We start from the raw sequence: 22688 nt of genomic DNA on the forward strand, positions 1-22688 counted from the left end.
ACAGACACCTGAGGTATAAAACACACACACAAAAAAAAAATCCTCTGACACCTCTGATCTGTCCAGTGATCGAAAAGCCAGCCCCGCTCTCGCCATTTAACTCTCTGCCTGGGAGCTAAGGTGTTATTTTCCAGAAAATAAGAGGAACAGGGACATCTATTTCTGTGTAACCAGGAGCAGACCAAACACGTCACACAAAGGAAAACTTTTCGCATAGAAAAAGAAGAGGGAGCAGTACAAACAGTTATGTAAAGAGATGAAAGGTGGCAGTGACAGATAGCGCAAAACTGACTGATGACTTCTAAATGCAGAACATCACACTGCTGCGTACGTCAGAATCTAATTTTTCCTGTTATTTACGGCATTGTGAATGGCCAACTGCCAATTACCAGCCAAGCAACCTAGAGGCGCAGAACCGCGGCGTAGCACGCAACGTCCCAATATTATGATGCACAAATTAATCTCGGCGAAACCGGTGTTTAGTTCAAGGGCATAGCGTAAAACCCCACCCTACTGTCCTTGCAATGCAAGACTTCACACCTGGGCTCCACTGTTTGGAGTGGAGGATTAAGAACACATTTGTGCGAAGAAAATTATTCACTACAAGAAAAAATACTGAGAAATATTCAAATCTGACATCCGGCCATATTTTGTCGCACACTTTTATAAGCCATCTCACCCACTCTCCTGTTTTAGTTTCCATCGCTCGCGCATGAACTCGCACACACGCACACGTGTCTGCTGATATCAATTAAATCTCAAAATAACACTTGTGTCTCGAAATACACGCGTCCCCAAAGTGTCAAAGCTTGATTAAAAACGCATGTTTAGATAATTATATTCTAATAATATTTGTGCCTTTGTAGCTCTATTAACCCGGCAGACCCACGTCACAAACTAAAGGAGGCTGACAACCTCCATTGAGTGAAGTGATACCTTTATACCTTCATTTGGTGCATGTTTAATTCATGTATTGTGTAACTGTTGAAGGGAGGATGTTAAGAAGCGCCGTCGTGATGTTGTTACACACAATGCAAACGAGAGGGGAAGCTAAATCTGCTGCGAGCGACCGGGAGATGAGACATGATGGCAGGGTTTAATCGACTCATCTGTCTTGCTCCATTTTCTTTCCCCCCTCCTCCGTCAAAAGTTGTTTTTCAGCCGACGTGCACATGCATGCTTCTCTTGGCCAAAGTACCCAGAATCCATTGCAGTTCAAGGTCACCTGAGTGTTCTCTGGCACTCAGCCCGTGCACCGCTCTGTTCTCGCTCTTTTCTTGCACGTGAATCAATGCAACAAAGCAGAAAGAACCGTTTGCGTGTTTGCTTCTTAAACGAGGACGAGGAGGTTGTTTTAGCATTTTTGGCCTGTGGGCAGCAAATGGTGCTCGTGGCTTCATTTTTCCTCCAACGTTCTGTGACCGACCGTTTTAAAAAAATACCCTTTACGTACTCTGAATAAATCCCAATTTAATGAAAGCTTCACAATACAACTTTCTCGAAAATTCATTTCCATCTCATGTCACAAAGAAATCTAAATCCGTCCGGATAATCTCTACACCAGTATCAAATTGCACTGCGGTGTCTTTTGCCCTCAAGTGTCATTGAGGGGGTGAATGTTAGGTGAAGTAATGATTTCTGCAGAGCATTTGCGCTGTGGAGAAAGCAGAGGAACACTGCGCTGAATGGCGGCGCACGAAGAACTTACACTTAGAGCAAAATATGGAGAAAGACTGACGCATCAGTCCTGAGGCCATTTACTGTGTGTGGTTTATGCAATCATTTAAATACAGCGGGAAATCTTGGGTAAACTGGGAAAAAAAATAAAATAACTCCTCAGATTTTCCAAGGGATTTATTTGTCAAACCGGGACACAATTTGTAGAGCTTAACCCAGAATTACACATTAGGCTCTGTTTTATTAATCCCACAGTGGAATACTGTATGCCAACACAGCAGCAACGGGTGAATCATGTTAATGTGCAATGGTCAGTCCAGTTGCAAGTTGTCCGTACGTAACGCCCACTGAGTTTCTGTTATGCTGAAGCATGCGCATGCACATAAGCCAGGGTGGCATATGCTTGGCATCAGCTGTTACGTACTGAGTGACCTAAGAATACAGATTATTATTTGAAAATACTTTTTAGGCTTTTAAGCGAGAACAAAAATAGATGCATGTAATTAGAAGCATGTCTCCACCAACTAGCTGGTTTCACCTTGGCTTTAACTTAAATGAGTGTCAAAGCAAGTTGGGCTTCGTTAGAAAACAAACCAGCTGCATGGAATGACTGAAAGGAATGAGTGTGTGCCCAAACCAGAGGAGACATTTAAAGGTAATTTCAGTTGCAATACTAAAACTCACGACTGCGCACCTATTGTAACATTTCATATAATTCAAACTATATTTTCAACTCACCTTGGGCTGTACCTCTACTTCTACCACTTGGTTCTTGTTCATGCAACTTTTGACGAAGCCCTCCACTTGGCTGTTGAACTTCATGAAGATGACGTAGGCGGCGTAGCAGGAGAGCAGCGAGATACTTTCCCACATGGAGATGATGTTATCCAGGAAGAAGACGATTAGCAGGATCAGATCCAGGATATAGAAGGACACGTCACGGAAGAGCGGCCACCACGTCAAGTTGAGGATCTCCTTGGAGAAGATGGCGCACATCCCGATGACGAAGAGGATGTTGAAGACGGCCGAGCCCACGATAGTCCCGATGCCCACGTTGCTGTGCGAGATGAAGACGCCGATGATGGAGGTGAAGAGCTCTGGGGCTGAGCCACCCGCCGCCATGAAGGTGGCGCCCGCCACGTCATCCGAAATGACCAGCTTCTCTGTGATGACTGTTAGTGCTGGGACGAAGAACTCGTCACACACGATGGCTAAGGCAATGAACATGTAGATCATTCCAAACATGTGGAGGACCACTGCTCCTTGGCGCCTTTGGCCAAGGCTAAAAATGTCTGGCGGGTATTCCCCCTTGCTCTCGTTGCCATCTGCTGTAGATTTCATGGCTATTGGCATGTCAGCCGATACATTGGGGTCCTTCTGGAGCTGGGTGAAAAGTAGGGTCCTGTGGGGGGCCGTCTGGTGGAGGCTCTCCGGGGGGAGCACTGGCTCACTGAGACCCCTTGAGCTCCAGGTCAAGGCACTGAAGGAGACAGCACTTAAGGCCACCAGGCTGACGACAAACCCTAAGATCCGCACAGGCCTCAGCTTTTTCCGCAGACACCGATGGCGCATCTGCTTACAGCCAGGACCCAATGTGGGTCTTCGTTCTAGAGAATCCATGCAGGGTTGATCTGAACCCATGTCTGCGCAGCGCTTGGCGTCCTCACTCACAGTAGGTAGGTAGGAAGAGGGGAGAGTGGGGAGCAGATCTTATCGGAGACTACGCATGGTGTTGTTTTTCAGTTTCAAATGAGTTTAATAGATTGTAGGTGCTTTCCAGGGTCTGGTTTGCCAACTGATGTCTTCATATTAGCCTCTGCTGGACAATCATGGAAAGAAAAGGAGAATTTTGTTCAGGTATGGTGCTCATTTTGGTTTGGTTAGAGAGCGTAATGACAGTGGAAAGTAAAATCAGACATGTGCAAAATAAGATCCTGATATAGCCTATATAGTCCAATGCAGGAACTCTCATGCACATCCAGATTATTCATCCTAAAATGCAATTGATAATTGTAAGTAATGTTCTCAAACAATCCCGTGGTCTGTCTGTTGTTCTCTCACGCCACACTGAAATACATGCCAATGAATTCTGGAAAATAAATCAAGAGTTTATGTTAAGTTTGAACATTTGCATAGTCCCTTTGTGGTCATTTTGTGCCTTAAACAGATTATCACGACTGCAATTAAGTGTATTTCTAAATAAACAGTAATCCACATTTCTAAGTAAATCAATTCAAAGCACAGCAGACGCGAACAGACAGAAAAAACTTGTCACGCAGGCAGACCATCCTCACCGACAACGCTTTCACCATTTCAATTTAGAAATAATCTGCCGTTTCTTCTTTACCTGGGCAAATATCGCGTAATGGGAAGGCCCACGGTTTACGGACATCACTTGGATGTAGTCAGTGAGGGGGGGAAAAAATAAATAAAAAACGGCATGACGCTGCTGCTCAGGTACAAGCACGGAAAAACACACGTCCTGTTTGACTCCTCAGTGATGCTGCCTTTGGAGCCCGAGATGCCAGCCCCTCTGACAACTCTGTTCCCCCGTCTGCCCTTCAATAATGCATTCGCCCTTTCAGCTGTAATCGCCACACAACAAACAGCTAACCACCATCGCCCCCTCCTCCGAACAAAACAACCCCAACATTAGTTTCCCCCCTGGCGAGGCGCATGACGCGTGGAGGAGAGAGAGGATGCAGACCGTGTCATGCCTTACCTTTGACAGAGGCGAGGAGACAGCCGCACGGCACGGCAGCAGGTTGAAATTAGGAAATCCTCTCCGGTGCCCTCTTGCTCTCATTGAGCACACACACACCAAAAAAAAATGTGACCGGTCTCCGCTCTCCGACGGCAGAGGAGGAGCTTTGGAGAGGAGGGGGTAAAAATGCTCTTCCAAACGCGCTCACCTCTCTCCCTCACGGCAGCAGCAGCAGCAGCAGCACCAGCAGCAGCATCCCTCCCGTCTCGCATGAAAGAGGGGGGAGAAAAAGAAAAAGAAAATCCCCCCCGCTCCCCTCCTCCCAGTCAAAAATGCCTCTCTAATGTAGCGGAATATTGTGCGGGGCTGGGCTGACCACGTGAACCGGGTGGTTTATTAATAAAGCCAGGTAAGCGGCAGACAGCGCATCCCTCCCTTCTCGGTTCCCGCGGTGGGGGCTTTGGTGATGTTTCATTTTGAGGGAGGAGTTGCCGTGGTTACACAGCAAAGGCAGTGTTTCCACAGATTTTTTTTATTTATTTATTTATTTTTTTTACCCCCCCACCCCCTTCCAATTCTGCTGATGGCGGAACAGGTGGATATGCTTCAGCACAGTGGATGATTTATGGGCACGCCTTGGGTCATTTCAAGGTTACGTGCAAGTGGAGGATCAGTTTCTTCAAGAATAACAGCCCGTGATGTGCAGACAGGGGTGCAGCATCACAAGTGCATTTTCATACTTAGCGTATTCGATTACAGACAACCTTTGAACATTTAGGGAGATGTGCAAATTGAGTTTCTCACCCAAACACTTTTAGTCAGCGACTTAGCTCAGTGAGGGGATAGAGCTCTGTCTGAAGGTACCACAATCCACCTACTGTAGCAATCAGCTCAGTTTACAAAGTTCCAATTGATATGTAGACCCATGGGTTCTGTGTGGGATGGGTTCTTGTTCAAGTGCAGTGACTTTCACTGCACCTGAACAATATATGGTGTGGTAATTGGTGCATTTTAAAGGTGCTCATTGAGAGACGTTTCTACCCAAAGTATCCATAACTTTTAGTCCCAGGAAGGTTACTTCAGACTGTTGGTTGAATCCTTACTGTGAATTCTGCAAATTTAGTTTTTGTGCGTGACTGACAGGGGTCGTAGCAACACGTGCCCTTGTTGCTCGTCAAAACTGCAAATACTGGAGGAGAGAGACAGATGTAAGGCTGCATGTAAGTCAGCATAAAGTTTACCTTACAAGCTATTGCAATGATGCAGTGAATACTTGACCAGTCGCAGATGTTCCTCGCTGCAATCCTCACCCCAACTGCGCAAAGTTCCTGAACTTTTGAGCGTATCAATCCCTGAGGGACTAATTACGGCCCTGGTCCCCGAGGTGGAACTTACTGTATGTTATAATTGGACAGGGCCAAGCTTGCAATCAAAACACTCAACTAACCTGAGGCAGTCTGTTGCTTCATATTTACTTCACAGACTTGATGGTATCAGTCTCCTTGTCCGTCCAACTCTCTGCAAGACAGCAAGTAAGCGCCTTTTCCAAAATGTGAAATGACAAGGGCCGATTGATAAGTTTGTGGCCAAAAGCTGGAAGGAGATGAACTCTCATTACTTCATCTCTTGGAGTGATCATTCAGAAGGTCTCAAGTTAATAACTTTTGTGTCATTTCTGCTTTGGGTAATTTAAAAGTGCAAGTCAGCATAGTCTGAGAAAATTGAGAACACTGGCCTCTCTGTGCAGCACGTGGTGACAGCACTGGTGGAGAATGACGAAGAAGCTGCTGACTCCTGCAACAAAGGGATACGTGCCCTACAGGACCACTGGATTAAGTGAGTAAATGTTGGAGGAGAATGGTGTGTTAGCTTTTATAAAACAGTTCCCTCTATCTAAGGCCGCAAACTTGAAATCCTTTAAAAAAAAATGACCTATTTGTTTACTGTACAAATGGGAGAACAAACGTTAAAGGTCACACGTGCCTTATGTGCCAGTTTGCTTCACTTTCAATATGTAAACCCAAGCCTTCATCTGACATAACCATCACCCCCTCGCCCCCAACCACTTAGCATTAGCCAACAGGCCAAGCCCTGTCGGACAGACACAGACGTGGGATCTTTACACACTGTGACAAAGTATGTGTGACACTAATGGCCTTGTGCTGTATAATAAATCATGATTCACTGACCTCATTGATTGGCCTCTCTCCTCTCCTCTCCTCTACACTGTAGCTGCTTCTTGTTACCTAACAGGAAACACAGAGGCCAAAAGCATTCACTTGAGTTGCGTCACATTATCAATAATCTGATGGTTGGTGGCGACTATCCATTCTGGGATCTATTACTACAAGGTTTATTGTTAAATTAGCTTATCTTCTCTTACTGTCTCTTCTCTTTTGTCAGATCTCTAAGATTATGTACGAGACTTATTCTTTCCCTCTGCCTTTCAGTGAGAAAGCACATTGCCCAAAGATGGAAGGGTGTCAAACCCGTCCCCTAAAACTATACGATATGCAGGTGAAGTTTTGCCACATCCCCAGAAACAAAAATCCCTCACATGCTTCGTGATTGGATTTGCTTCGCCACATGCACAAAGCACTGGTTTTCATACTGGAGCCATTTATCTTACTCACCAGTCAGGCTCACGGTTTCCCACAAGAACAAGCGGCTGCCTGCTCTGTCATGCGGATTAAAATGTTGATTCGTGAATGAACACGTAACCAAGCTACATCATCGATCAGATGGCTGGGGATAATAAGACTGGACTGCAGGGCAGGGTTTTTTTTTCTTTTTTTTGTCACTGGACCATCTGTCAATTTGGGAATTAAAGTGAGATTTCCACTGATTGTAGAAACAAAGCTTAGTTTATTTGCTCATAAATTACGTACTGCTTATCAGACGTCAGCCTGTGGAAACATTTTTTATTAGAATAGACTCTGTATCCAAATATTTGATAATGTCGCAACGTGCAGATCTAGTTGAGACGTGATATTTTGAAGAGAGGTTTGAGAGGGTGATTGTTTAGGAAGCGAGGAGGGCCTAAGGAGGGGATGGCTAAAGACAAATCAGACAGATATAACTAGCAGTGACAAAGGCTGATTGTGGCGTTACCTCATGTCGCTTATGGCCTAAAGGTAGCACTTGAACATACTGCAAACACTTGAACCGCGGCTATTTAAGACGTACGCACTCTGCGTGAGTGGAAATAAATCTCCATACCAGCAAGTGGCACTAGTCTGTATTTCTCGTCTGGAAACCAGATGAGCTAGGCCTGCAGATATACAAGAACAGACATCTGTGGTCTTTAGTTTCTTAATTCTAAATGTTTTTGTGACAGTTGTCACATATTGTACTGTTGAGACGAGACATTGATGAAAAATGAGAAGGGTGCCTCCTTCTGTTCCTTGTTTGTGTACTTTAATCACTTCTATTTTTTTTTTCTCAGGCATTGGTTTTCTAAACTAAACAGACATTTCTTACCGACATGTTCCAACAGCAATTTAATATACTTCACAGGTTGAAATGTAACCAGAGTCAACAATGTGGAACACAAGGCTCGAGGCCGCATGCAAACACCGACAGACATACCTGCCTAATCATACAAAATACCCCCTTTGGACTCAAATGAATTTGACGGTTTGAGCAGATGACATATAGACATGGAGCACTGAATATGACCAGTCAGCAAAAAACAGGCCTATGCCTTTTATTTATAGCTTTTATGTGCAATTGACCTGGTGTCCGGTTTAATACGATGGCAAGAGTCAACCAATATTTGGAGTTGTACATTTCGCTGTGCGAGCGCACACATCTGATCAGTAAACGTCATCATAAAGCCCCGCTCTGAGCGCGTGATCTTCAAATTAGATTTGTCAATATTTTTGCCTATCAAATTAGATAACATCCAAGCTGTCAGCTCTTTTTCAAACAAAGGCTCCACATTGCACACGCAAGCCTCTCCTCTACACCACGGCAGCGACTGCCGCTCCTGAGCTGGCTGCACTTCCAGCGTAAAAGTGATGACTGGTCACGGTCTCGTGGGTTGTGGCGGGGAGGAAGGGTTTTTTGGACGGGCGATGTTGGCAGTTGTTTTGATTTGTCCGAAATCTGTGCTGTGACAAACACAACAGAAATTTCCATGCTGGCCCTGCCCCCCGCCCGGCTCACCCTCACTTTGGCCCGGCAGCTAAATCCAAGCCTTTGTGTCCCACATAGTTGTATGGATTTGTCAGCAATGGGGTAGGGGCGGTGGGGGGGCTAGAGAGGGTGATGATAACCAAGCAAGTTTTTCCGGTAAAGGGGGAAGTACAATTGACTGAAAAAAGGCATTAAATCAGCCAATCAACCGAGCCATTGTTCATTAAAAACTCACACTCAAAGCTTTTTGGTGAAATCAGTGAAATTGGAGGATCCCGAGATAAGGGACTTGCTCCGGATTACAACGTGAAAGCCTCATATTAACAACCCCACCGCAAGTCTGTATAAAGAGGCTTGGATGGACCACCTGCCCCTTCAGAAAATGTGGTCAGCTAAACAAAATGGGCAGAGGCATCAATGTGATGCACAGACAGTAAACAGCGAATCAATGAGACTCCCAGAATGCCTGAGTAAATGTATTCCAAAAGACAAATGGCCAGCCTCTGCATTATTACACAAAAGCAAGACTGCTCAAAGATGAAGTGGGGGGAGACCACTTTAGCTGAAAATGAGGAATGGACTGGAATATTCATTTTAGCAGCAGTAGTAGTGCTAAAGAGATTAAGCAATTGATAATCCACAGGCAGGTCTGATCACTAAGTGCTGCGGCTGATTAGATACAAGCATATATTGGGAAAGTAAGACCCTTGCTTCCACTGGCATATTAGCTTAACATAGTTAAGTTATAGTGCAGCCAGGACTTTGAAATACGTCTTAAGCCCCCTCCAAACTATGATAAAGATTTATTAACTGTTTCCAAAGGCTATTTAAATAGTTGAACGATGCTATTTTGTTTTAGTTTTTTCAATAACGTATATCGCAGCAACACAATGATTTTAGCTTAAAATAATTTTCTCTACTCTCCCAGAAACGGATAAGATACATTTTACTATGGATTTTTGCATTTTGCATATTTGTGTATACCTGTGTGGCTGTACTGTACAAGAACATTGACACAGTGGGGGTTTTAAGCTAAACGCTAACACAGGCATGCTAACAGAAGGTGATAAGCTAAAACGCTGAGTATGTTAGCATCGCTACAGCTGGTGTGTTAGATTTATGCTTCAGTGTCGGGTTTACACAGAGCCTACCTGGAGCCTGTGTGAACGCCAGTGTAAGCATCTACTGTGTATTTGTGCGCTAGCGTGTTGGCATCTTTCTGTACATGTGCCGCTAAACCATTTGTCATGGCTTGTCGGCCATTTTTCTTGCTGAAATCAGTGCAACGTAGACAAGAGAGAATACATGAGAGCATAGATGTTGTGTAGGAGGCGGAACGAATTTCCTGTGCTACTGAGAAACCTGGCAGAGGAAATGCACTTTGAACCTAGCATAACTGTTGTGGTCTGCAACCTATAATTACATCTCTGGGGATGTGCATGTCAAGCAACCACCATAGGGTAGGCTAACGTGTGTTTATGTGACACCTACGACGTACATCGATTTGACACGGAAGCACGAGTGTATCTTGGCACAAGTCTCGCAAGAATTTACAGTAATCCAAGGTCTTGCCAGGTACAGGCTATAAGATCCCGAGGAACCTAAATGACACTCAAATATTATGACAACCTTTGTCAAGACATTTCAGTGAAAACCAGAAGCATCACCCGATCTGGCTGACAGTATGGAACATGTTCAATGCATCCAATTGTTTCGGTTTGAATCACGGCTGGGGACTTGTCCACACCCTGCCTTGTTGAAACCTTTAATTCTGAACATGGCATGCTATATGTGTTTTTAATAATAGCTACAGCCCCGAGTGTAGTGATTAGACATTACAATATTTTATATGTCGCAAACCTATTCTCTGACTTTTGGAACTGCATAAAAGCATTTAAAAAGCAGAAGCTATATTTGTCCATCAGCTGTAAGTGACCTCACGTCAACACATTCCTCCATGTGCCTTTTACCTTATATCTTCGATATCATTACCATAGATAGAACAGGACACCTCGCATCAACATTTTACATTTTATGACGGTTAAGCTTCAATGTGTATTAAAGCAGAACACATTATCTTGAATAGATTTCTGCGCAGGGTGAGGTCGTGAGGTTAGCCGAAGCAATGATCCAATCAATCTTTGCCTTTTGTGACCTTCCAGTGTTTAACCGTCTCAGGGCGATGCTGGGGAAGGACAAACAGGACAAAAAAGTCACATTGATTCGCGCTCTCCGTCAATCATTCCACTAAAAGCAGAAAGAACGCATCCGCAGAGTTGTCCGTATAACCTTTGATAGTTGAATGTAGCTTTTAATATTTGATGGCTTTACATCTTAACATTTGATCATTGCCACAGAGCAGTATGGGGGATGTTGCACTAAGGTTTCAAGCAAACAGTCTGACGCTGCAGCATATTTTCTTTGTTTATTATCCGTCATTGAGACGTCTGATTTGAAGGGGCATTGACACCGGATGTGTGCTGCATTATAAGGTTAATCCTTATGTCAACATCCCCACAGATGGGCTGACCTGCTGGGCTGCAAGGATGAGTTTTCATGGGGAGTGGGGAGGAGGAGGGGGTTGAAAGTCATGGCTGCCCGTCTGGTTACGACAAGTAAGAGGGAGGAACGAGGGAGCTCAGGCGTAAAACCAGACAACTGAAAAATAAATAAATAAATAAAAAAGTCAAAAAAATGTTTCATGCTATGATGTCATTAGGAAGGCGAAAGCAGAGCTGTAATCCTATTTTAATCGCAGTGGATTTATTAAACAGGAGCAGCAGGTTTAAATCTCAGCAGATTACACAGAAGGCCCAAGGAGATGTGGAGGGGTGGGGGGTGAGAGGGGTGGGGGGGTTCGGAGAGGCTTGCGTAATCAAGTGCACTTAAGGTGATGTGGTTCATGTTAGTCAGGGCTGATTGAGAAAGAGGCGGCATAGGAGTCAAAATATAAAGTCCTTTCAGTTCAGCGTGTATTTATTGATATTTAGTTGGATTATCATCTTAAATGTACACGGAGATCCTGGCCTTTAATGATTAAAATCAAGACGGCCTGCCTGCAGATGTTACTAAGTGTCCCTTGGAGCCAGTACAAATCGTCTTGGCACCCTTTTTTTTTTTTTTTTTTGAGAAGACCTTGATTCTCGAGAAGAATGAGTTAATCCCAGGTCACATCGCATCTGGACTTGATCTAATCAGTCCGTAACAGATCATGAACATGCTTCAACCTTCAGCAGTCAGCCACAGTAAAACATTCTCAGTCATAAAAACAGCAGTAGAGTGCATACGCAGTGACGGCGCAGGGTATTCGTGTTTGTCAAGGGGGGCACACAAAATATCCTGGAAAAAAAATGACCAAATTTTGCTGCTTATATGTGCAACTCAGTATAAAAGACAAGTAAATAATCCCACAAAACAAGTTAATGCATACATTTTGAATTATTAAGCTGTAAAACCTATTTGCTTGATTGTAAAAAAAACACATTCCAGCTGTTCTGATCCGTCACCAAAGAGAGTGCCAAATTGAACTTGTCTCTCAGTAATGGTTGAGCATTAAACTAGACAGCTGCTCTTAAAAGGATGTATATAGTGCTATAATACGCCAACATTGTTCAGAGCCTTGTGTTGCCACTGAACTTTACCTACTTGCCAAATTCTTCATGTAAAAGAACGCCAAGCTTGCCATCTGTTGGCCGAGCCTGGCAAATGTCTGTTTGTGACACAGACCCCCTTGGATGGGGAGCCATTTTGAGCCTCTTTATTTGGATTTATTTTCTACTACAGGGACATTGTTTGCCAGAATTAATGACATTTTAAGCTGCAGCGAAATTCGGCTTAAACGCAATGTTGAACTCATTATGGATTTGCAAGTTGTGAACACTTGGACGGTCAAAGAAGGTTAATTTGCTAAGATAGTTAAACAGAGTGAACTTGTTAAAAAAATAATGATGTTTTCTGTGCATCCTGTGGAGACACTTTAAGATAATAATAATAATACATTTTATTTAAAAGCGCTTTTCAAGATACTCAAAGACACTTTACATAAAAAGGACATCAAATTAGCAAAACAATGTGAAATATAACATCAAAAACACAATAAACTGAGCTAAACATTAAAAGCAATTTTAAAAAGGTGTGTTTTTGTCAGAGATTTGAAGGTAGGAAGGTCGGTACAGTCGCGGATGTGTTTGGGGAGAGAGTTCCAGAGGGAGGGGGCAGCTGCAGAGAAGGCTCTGACGCCCCAGGTTCGATGCTTGGTCTTGAGTGGTGGAGTAAGGAGGTTTGCGTCACATGAACGGAGGCTGCGGGATGGATTGTGACGATGGAGCAGGTCAGTGAGATAGGAAGGGGCCTGGTTATGGAGGGCTTTGTGTGTGAGGAGGAGGATTTTGAACTGAATACGCTGTGGAACTGGGAGCCAGTGGAGAAGATAAATTATTCTCTGATTTTTAATAATAACCTTGTGTATTGGTCCTTTATACAGTATAATGCTTATCTATGCTAACTGCCTGCAGGTGGTTTTGCATAGATTTACAGTTACACAGTCAATACATAAAAAGCCTCCCTTAGACAGACAGACAGACTCCCTTATGCTTTTTGTGTGCATGTGTGTCTACACACAGGTGCAAGATTCCTCAGAAGTTAGATAATAAAAAGAAACCTGATTTTTTTTTTAGAAGTATGTTTACGTGTACTTGTGCGATGTAATTTGACACTTGCACCTTTGTCTCAGAAGTAAATAACAAACTTTAAAGCCATGGTGCCGCTACACAACTGCTCTGCTATCTGCTGCCACCTACAGGACAACCAGTGTACTGTCTCTACATTGCAAATAAAAGTGAACTCGTTTGTTACAGTGGAGAAAGCACAGGCTCTGTTAGGCTTCATTTACCCTGCTCCAGAGAGATGGGGGCATCAGGGTAAGAAAAGAAGAGAGACAGATGAAGTGATGCACCCATCCTGCCTAGTGTCTACTGTACAAGCCTGTGGGGGCAGTGCTATGATCTGGGGTTGCTGCAGTTGCTCAGGTCTAGGTTCAGCAACATTATGTGTCCAAAGAATGAGGTCAGCTGACTACCTGAATATACTGAATGACCAGGTTATTCCATCAATGGATTTTTTCTTCACTGATGTTCACGGGCATATTCCAAGATGACAATGCCAGGATTCATGGGGCTCAAATTGTGAAAGAGTGGTTCAGGGTCAGCCCTGCGATAGACTGGCAACCTGTCCAGGGGTGTACCCCCGCCTCTCGCCCGATGACAGCTGGGATAGGCTCCAGCAGACCCCCGCGACCCTTAACAGGAATAAGTGGGCACAGAAGATGAATGAATGAATGAACGGTTCAGAGTCAGGAAGCATGAGACATCATTTTCACACATGGATTGGCCAACACAGAGTCCAGGCCTTAACCCCCTGGAGAAGGCTTTGCGCAGTGGTCAGAGTCTCCCATCATCAATAAAAGATCTTGGTGAAAAATGCAACACTGGATGGAAATAAATCTTTTGACACTGCAGAAGCTTATCGAAACAATGCGAATGTGTGCTATAATCAAAGCTAAAGGCGAGTGTGTGAGCTTTTTTTTTTTTTTTTTTTTGGCCAGACATTATTTTGCCGGCAGGATACAATTGTTTGAGCCTTGATGCATGCATGTGTTACTACTGGAACACCATCAATAATTCCAACTGAACTTTCTAGACTTGACAAGACAAACTATCTCATCTAAATTAAGGTCTTATTGTAGACATGGATGGCTCTTTAAGGAGTTCTCATGAAATAAGATCAGTAACAAATACACTTATTTGTCTGTTTTCCCCAGTATTTGAGGTAGTTATATTATTGCTGGCACAAGCTCAAAGAAATATGAGGGCTGTCAGTCTGTCATATTCAACTTCGGAACTCAGGTAAGGAGAGCTTTATTTGGCACATGTTCACAGTCTTAACAGTGTAAACATAACAGCTTTCCGTTTAAATGTCTAATCCTCCGTTGAAAAGAACGAGGTGAGGGAACGAAACATATCATTACTTCTAAATAATCTATGTTATTTGTTTTAAAGAAAGAGGACATCAAGCATTCCTCCCAACCTGCTTCTCACGACATTTCTCTGTTAGCACAAGATACCGAAGAAACTGTTCTATAAAAAAGAAACGGTATGAGGAGTGGTAAAAGAGTAAACAGTTTGCAAGCTCAGTCTGGCCTTTTGTGTTGAAATGTTTGAAGAAAGGCCTTAACACATTCCACAGAAAATCAAATTGTTCAGAAACATCTTACATTTACTTTGTTAAATATCGTGTAGCATTTTAATTCAAGTGAAACTATACTTGAAGTATTTTAAACATACATTATTTAGATTGTAGCTTTAATATTTTTACAACTCATACGCCATATTATTTATTTAAATTGTATAATGGTGCAAGTGAACTCATTCTGAATTTTGTTTCAATTACCAAGCACATCATTATATCGTACAGTATCCATCATCATGGACTATAATCCACGTGAACAGCAGTGTTCACTGGAGGGACAACAGTGATGCTGTGTACAAGAAGGGCCCGAGTAGACTCTGCTTCCTGAGGAAGCTCAGGTCTTTCAATATCTGCAGCAAGTCGCTGGAGACTTTCTAACAGTCTCTTGTTGCGAGTGCCTTGTACTTTGCTTGTTTGTTGGGGGAGCAGCACCAGAAAAAAGGACTTCAGTGGGATCGACAAATTGACCTGAAAGGCTGGGTATGTAATCGGCAGAGAGTTGGAGACATTTTTTCTTAGTGAGGGAGAGGAGGACACTGGACTGACTGCTCTCCATCATGGACAAGCCGTCTCATCCACCAGACCAGACTACAGAGGGACAGCTGAGCTCATTCTCCAACAGACGGGTCTACCTCTGCTTCCACAGGGAACAGTACAGGTCTGCACGGTGTACAAGTGGGTAGCCTCACAGCAAGAAGGTCCTCTGTTTGAATCCCTGGGACGGAGAGGGTTCGATTCTCAGGGCCTTTCTGTGTGGAGTTCGCGTGTTTTCTCCGGGCACTCCAGTTTCCTCACATCAAAACTTGGGTGGTAGGCTGCGGGTCAGGTTGGCCCACAGTGGTGGCGCACTCCGTTGCAGCGACTCAGGATGCTTAGAACTAACCTTCCATCTGACCATGCAATTTTTTTGTATGATGTAACTTTACTTTACTTTACAGGACTTCTTTCATAGCCGGCCTACTCTAGCTGTACAACAAGTCACCTTTCTGCAACAGATAACTCCATGTTGTTCATGTTAATGCACATTATGGCACCTTATTACTCATTCCTATGCCCTCCTATTGCATGTACTGCTTATACCATTTTATTTTACTAGATTTCATTTCATCTATCTATTTACTTGTGGTAAGCTACCATGGCCAAACAATTTGAAATCATGGACTACTTTCGTTGCCAAAATGGGCAGTGCTGTTGCCATAACGCGTAAATGTGCTCCGTTTCTCAACTCACAGTTGTTTCATCAAGTAGTTTGTTCATTGGTTTTATGTCATCTTGATTACTGTTCAGTTGTATGGTCTGCTGCATCTAACAGTCTTTTAAACAAATTACAAGTGGCTCATAACGAGGCTGCAAGACTAGTTCTCGGTTGTTCTCCAAGAACTAGTGTTGCAGAAATGCATGAACGCCTCAACTGGTTGAGAGTCAAGGATAGACTATCTGCTAATGTACTAATGTACTTGCATAGAATAATTAATACCCAGACTCCTAAATTTTTTTATAATAATATAATTTACTGCTCAAATACTCATTCTTATAACACTCGAGGGGCGAATAGTGGACTGATTGCTCTACCACTACCTAAGTCTGACTCTATGAAGTTGTCAGTATTTTATAGGTCAATTGCGTTTTGGAATAGTCTTCCAGGTGAGGTTCGTGAAATTAAGGGAAAGGCTGGTTTTAAAAGGAATTTAAGAATGTATTTGATATCAATACCTTAATTATATCATCATCATCCTACTTGCGTGTGGTTGGGTTATGTGATACATGACTGTATATTGTTTTGTGTTGATTTGTTTTTTCATTTTTATATATATTTTATAATTACTTGAGATTGTAATGCCTGTTGTGCTCTATTAAATATTACTGACTGGACCCCAGGAAGACTAGCTGTCGCCTTGGCGTCAGCTAATGGGGATCCTTTTTAAATAAACAAATAAACTTCATGTCATACACTGCACTGTTCACTTTTCCAGTTTCTGTTAACAATACACTCTCGTTTGCACATAGATATTTGCACTAGTTATGTTATATTATATGTATGTTTTTATATTGCTTCTTCTAATATTTTATATTTGTCAGGCATTTGGGTGGACGGCAAAGGGGAGAATTTCATTGTACAGGGCAACATGTTTCTACACTGTGCACATGACAATAAACTCTTAATAAAATTAAATTAAATACAATTTAAATCTATAATAAAATGTTTGAATCTGTAGTTACCTTTAGAAATCGTGTAGTAAAGATGAAATGCCAGCAGGGGGAGGACGAAGGCGAGCCGCAGTCTCGGAACAGCCGGTATATGGAGGCTGTTTAACCTTCTACATCCGCCTAGCTCCTTCCTCTTCCGGTTACGGCGACAGCGGGTATGGCGGCCCCTGCTATCCTCTGAAACATTATCATTTTAAAATCGACTGTAATCCTACGTTTTAGACCCGAATAATGTCATTTTTAATTATAGATGTTACTCACAATAGCTGTTTGTGTTTACTCGTGTGACAATTTTGTTATTCGGTGACTTATACGTTGCAATTTTTTAAAATGTGTCTCCTGTGTCATGAAAAGGCCGCTATCTAAACACCGGACTGAACATGGTGGACTCGTGGTCGTTCATAGAAACGTTCAAATCGGTGTTTTAATGTGGAGTTTAGCTCTAAATAGGACCACGTTGGCGAATATTTGACTCATGTTTTAGTTGTGGAGTTCATAAATGTCTCAGGCTGTTGTGCTAGCAGAGTTAGCACGTTAGCATCATTGAGGTTTAACCGACCCGTTGTGTTTTCAGCTTCAAGATGCAGCGCCTGACTTACCGCCGTAGGTTGTCCTACAACACCGCCTCCAACAAAACCAGACTGTGAGTGACCTCTACAATATCTATACTTGTTTTTTAAGCTAGACGCATCCCTTCATTTCATACACCACGACCTGCTATAAACTCATGCATGCTATTCATGTTGGTTCCCTCCTGCAGGTCCCGCACTCCTGGTAACCGCATTGTGTACCTGTACACCAAGAAGGTCGGCAAAGCCCCCAAGTCAGCATGCGGCATCTGCCCAGGAAGACTGCGTGGAGTAAGTACATCCATTGCAACTTGGGTGGAGGTGCTCTGGTCAGTTGCATGTGATGAGATGTGAATAGCTGTCAGTAGAGCAGCCATGCCACTGGTCTCCTTAAATACTGGAGTCTGTAGGATTGATGTGTGGTTACAGGGTTAGGGGTGAACGATGACTATAAAGTTAAATGTTGAATTAATGATGGAGATCACCTTTGTTTTTCTGACTGTAAAAGATCAGGTCAGGCACTGAGTGGATGATCCTGCACTAGCCACGCATTGCTTCAGTCGCTGCAGCAACTTGCTAAACTTTAGTTTCATGTGCAGAAGCATTTACCAGATGTTGCGTGTGTCTTTATTCCTAAAGTTGCCAGTTAGAACTATACCCATTTTTCTAACTTGTGTTCGTTGTGGTGCTAGTGTTCTTGTCGCTTCTCATCACCACTAACTTTATGGTCATGGTGTTGCTACTTCACACTTTGTACTTGGTCTTGTGAGAAACATCCAACATACCTGGTTTTCACTCGAAGGCCTAAGTAGCTGGACTTATACCCAACTGGACCTTTTGATTGCCAGTATAAGTGAAATCAATACTTATAACCATTAATTCTGCTATTATAAACTCAGCTTAATGTATTTTAGGGCCTTGACTAGCAGGCTGTCAGTACAGGTGTCATTAATGAGCCAGAATGTGTGGTCGTTAGCCTGATTGTGAGTGGGTTAACTTTTCTTGTATATGGATTGCCTCCTATATCTGATAGACTTAGCTGTGGGGAGAAATTTAGGTCCCTTCCCTAAATTGCCAAGTAGTCCAAAGGTAAATGTGCACACCTTATGTTGCACTCAAATTGAACCTGTAATGACATGGCAAGTCCTTTACACAAAATGCATGACATTCAAGCTGTGAGAAGACCTCTGCTAGTCAATTATTGGATCTGGATGCTACTTTGGGCAACAGTTGGCAAGCTGACGGCTGGGTATCTTAATGTAGGGAATGCAGAGGCTTAAAGGCAGTATTGTATTCATACACATTAAAAAGTACAGCAGAAACCTCTATAATGGATACTTAATTAATCCCAAACTGAGGAGGCATGCAACTAAATTGAACTTTATTAACTTAATATTCATTTTTTGTCATTTCTGAAAAGGTCTGTCAACATTTCACAACATGAACTTGGACCTTGTCTAAAATATTTAGGTTGTGAATATCATTAGAGACGGTGTTTATGTTCACTCTTGTTATAAGAGTAAGCACGACCCATTTGAAGGAAGGCAGCAAAGAGATCAGAATGGGATGCAAACTGAGAAATTTGATGCTGCCTTCAAATAGTGTTTATATGAACAGTCACATGTTGTAACTGCGAGCACACAAGGCAGTATTAGTCCTGTAAAAAGTGAGGTACAGTTGTTTTAACAAATGACTAAGAAATGATCAAATATAGTATAAAAAAAAAACTTCATTCCTGTTTCCTCTGTGGTGCTGAAGTCTTTTATCTCCATTACCAAGAAAGTTGCTTGTGTCTTGCCCCTACAGCATCCTACTGTTATGTCATGAAACACGAGAAGTTAGACTAGGTATTTGTTGTTTAGCATTCTGCTAATGCGGTTGTCAATTTCCAAGCCAGTACTTGACGTCTGCCCTGCTCTAATTATTTGTGTGTATGTGTTGTCTTAACAGATCCGCGCCGTTAGACCTCAGGTTCTGATGAGGCTCTCCAAGACCAAGAAGCACGTGAGCAGGGCCTACGGAGGTTCCATGTGCGCCAAGTGCGTGCGCGACAGGTGAGAAGAGCCATTCACTTTGTTTCCTGATGCTCGTTTTTGATTCTGTCCAAAGCTTACATTACAAACGGAGGGAAGTTTTGAATATGGGATACTTTAAATCTAATTTTGTCTCTCTTGCTTTTGTTTCTCAGGATCAAGCGTGCTTTCCTCATTGAGGAGCAGAAGATCGTCGTCAAGGTGCTCAAGGCCCAGGCACAGAGCCAGAAAACTAAATAAAATGTGTATTTGTATTGCCACAATAAAAAAATGACAAACAAATCTACTTCCTATTGTGATCTTTTCAGTGTCTTAGTGCATTTAATTAAAAAGGGTAGACATCAGTTGTGAATTGTTATCGGAGGCCTTATGTCTGATGAGTTATAATTTGCTGATCCATGGTGGGATTAGAATAAAACACAGTTTTAGATTATACTTAATAGCTTTAAAATGGGTGTCGAAATAAAGCTGTTGAGTCACTACAGTTTTGAGGGGTATTTTCACTTAAGTCGCGACTTTTACAGAATTAACAAATTACTATTGGGTCTCTTAACATTACATTTTATGCATATGCATGGATGTATCCCATGCATGTTGGTGTTTACAAGTCCTGAAGCGTGTGATGGTGTCCTTAAGTGTGATCATCTAATCTATCCTATGTCGCTGTCATGGTGAAGCAGATGGAATTAAACCTGTTTTGATCATGTCTGTGAAGGTTCTCAGTCATTAAGGTCATTGTATGTCCAAAAAAGGTTTAAAAAGGCAACTGGACTTGTAGAGTTTTGTTTGTTTGTTTGAGAAAACTCAAGTCCACTTGCCTTTTTTTTAAAACACTTTTTGGAAATATTGTTTTGATCAATTCTGAACGCTCAACATTTCCAAAGCAGGGAAGTTCTGTCGCTTTAATTCTACGTCACGCATAACCGATGACGGTGATGATTTGTGTACTTGCTGGGCATATAAAATTAAATTTAAAATTAAGTAAAATAATAATTATTAAAATAAGTACTTTACGGTACAATCACTGGATGTGATATAAAACTGTTTCCAATGGATACGCTGTTAAAAAAAAAAAAAACATCTACTTCCGGGACACGTCAACAAAGTCTGCGCAGACGGATTCACATACAGCGGCAGCAGCATCTGTAGTGTAGTGATAGGAAACGTTTCTACGCACCATGGAGACTTTATACAGCATACCGTTTACAGTGCTGGAATGCCCGAATATAAAACTGAAGAAGCCGTCGTGGCTGCACATGCCGTCGGCCATGACTGTGTATGCAGTCGTTATTGTGTCCTACTTTCTCATCACAGGAGGTAAGTGGAGCAGCTAGGCTAACGTCAAAGCTACACGGCTAGCCAGTTAGTGCTAAAGGAATGCTAACCATTTAATATCAGTGCACAGTTATGTTCTTATAATAGTGGATATTACATTATTTTGTTGCATTTGTAAATGAGTCCGGCCACTAGCAGTTGCGGTGATAACAACATAGAAGAGGGGAGGCTAATTTCACGCTAAGCTAGCTCCAGAAACTAAATGAAGGAACTGATTGTGTCCTGGTCTAATTAAAACTGGACTATTAAACGGAAGTAGTTAGGTAGGGAACATCACATTATACAGGCACCTTTATTATATCTCAACAATAGCTGTCTGTGCAATAAGCTCGACAGGACTTGCAGAAACAGTATCATCTGTTAAATCTCTTGTCAAAAGTATATAGTAAAATGTTTTTCAGGCCTAAAGCTTTTTTTTTTCTTCTTCTTTTTTGGGTTTGACAACTAAAACTGTGCTCTGATTGATTGCTACTTGACTTAATCTGTTCACCTCCTCTCCAGGTATCATCTATGATGTTATTGTTGAACCACCAAGTGTGGGCTCAATGACTGATGAGCATGGACACCAGCGGCCAGTAGCCTTTTTGGCATACAGGTATGAGAGTCATGATATTGTTAGCGTCTCTGCAAAAAATAAAACCAAATCAAAAGATTCTCGTGGCTAACGCAGAGATGTTTGTTTTCCAGAGTAAACGGCCAGTATATCATGGAAGGACTGGCCTCCAGTTTCCTTTTCACCATGGGAGGCCTCGGCTTTATAATCCTGGATCGCTCCAACGCGCCAAACATTCCCAAACTCAACCGCTTCCTGCTGCTTTTCATCGGGTTCGTCAGTGTTCTCCTCAGCTTCTTCATGGCCAGAGTGTTCATGCGCATGAAGCTGCCGTAAGTCTGAGCTTATCGTTTCTCGCTAAATTAACTAGGATCCATGTGGAAAGCATTTTCAGATGTGTCTTCAACTGCGTCTTACTAAAGAGAAAAACTTTAAGATGTTTGTTCTGTTTTCTTTTCAGTGGATACCTCATGGGCTGAAGACGCAACGGTACTCAACAAAGTGGTTTGGATGGAGGGCAACCTACATGCAGTTCAATTAAAATCATTGATAAAATCAACTCTTCATATACTCGACAACTGATAAGGACCCAAAGCACTGACCTTTTCTCTAGAAATTAAATCAGACTGCACTTGCAGTCACATTGGCTACATCTCTTCAGTGTTTCGTGACTTCCTTTCCCCTTCTTTTCTCAAAAGTTGGATTCAACATTAATGCACGCCCTCTACATGCCAATCCGGTCACGTTTCCTTGATAAAACCAGCACTCCGTAGCGTGTGAAATGTATCTCGGACAGTGGAGAAGACAAGGAAAGGAAATTACTGAACGCTGACAGGATGTAGCCACTGATTTGGAATCAGTTTTAGCACTGTGTGAATCATTTAGATGGGTGTTTTTTGTACGGACGTCACTGAAAAAGCCTTGAACCTGTCACAGTTGCATTTTTGTACATGGTAGTGAAAATAAATCTTCCTTTTCACAGTGCAGTCGTCATTATATCATCAGTATGAGCAACTACTCAGATATCAGTAGGCAGTTATATATAGTTTGAAAGCGCCTTACGTCTGACAAAATAGCATTTATCAACTTGCTAGTTTGCACAAAGAGCTGAATTATGACTACATGCTACTAATGAATACATTGGGTCCTGTCTGCATCGTGTTTAGCAGATGTAAATCATTGTCCCTTTAGCTCCAGAAGGTGGCGTCATTGGTCTAGGAGTACTG

The 22688-nt window shown here is 42.6% G+C and overlaps 3 protein-coding genes across 3 annotated transcripts in view; 2 read left to right on the forward strand and 1 right to left on the reverse strand.

Annotated features, from left to right (window-relative positions):
- The window catches only part of LOC311490901 (solute carrier family 24 member 2), a gene marked incomplete at both ends in the record, with an annotated part of 37266 nt that extends 33948 nt beyond the window's left edge, over positions 1-3318 (reverse strand). The window contains one exon of the mRNA XM_084548659.1: positions 2416-3318. Coding sequence (XP_084404785.1) covers positions 2416-3318 — 903 coding nt within the window. The remainder of the gene's footprint in view (positions 1-2415) is intronic.
- A 13778-nt stretch (positions 3319-17096) lies between these two features.
- Positions 17097-19856, forward strand: rpl34 (ribosomal protein L34). The gene is made up of 5 exons (XM_084552492.1): positions 17097-17127; positions 17547-17615; positions 17733-17832; positions 19492-19595; positions 19730-19856. The coding sequence occupies exons 2-5, from the start codon at positions 17554-17556 to the stop codon at positions 19812-19814; spliced, it is 351 nt and encodes a 116-aa protein (XP_084408618.1). The 5' UTR covers positions 17097-17127; positions 17547-17553; the 3' UTR covers positions 19815-19856.
- An 800-nt stretch (positions 19857-20656) lies between these two features.
- Positions 20657-22446, forward strand: ostc (oligosaccharyltransferase complex subunit). The gene is made up of 4 exons (XM_084575031.1): positions 20657-20891; positions 21411-21504; positions 21597-21794; positions 21923-22446. The coding sequence occupies exons 1-4, from the start codon at positions 20753-20755 to the stop codon at positions 21939-21941; spliced, it is 450 nt and encodes a 149-aa protein (XP_084431157.1). The 5' UTR covers positions 20657-20752; the 3' UTR covers positions 21942-22446.
- The last annotated feature ends 242 nt before the right edge of the window (positions 22447-22688 follow it).

Source organism: Chelon labrosus (assembly GCF_963514085.1).
Source record: "Chelon labrosus genome assembly, chromosome: 1".
NCBI lineage: Eukaryota > Metazoa > Chordata > Actinopteri > Mugiliformes > Mugilidae > Chelon > Chelon labrosus.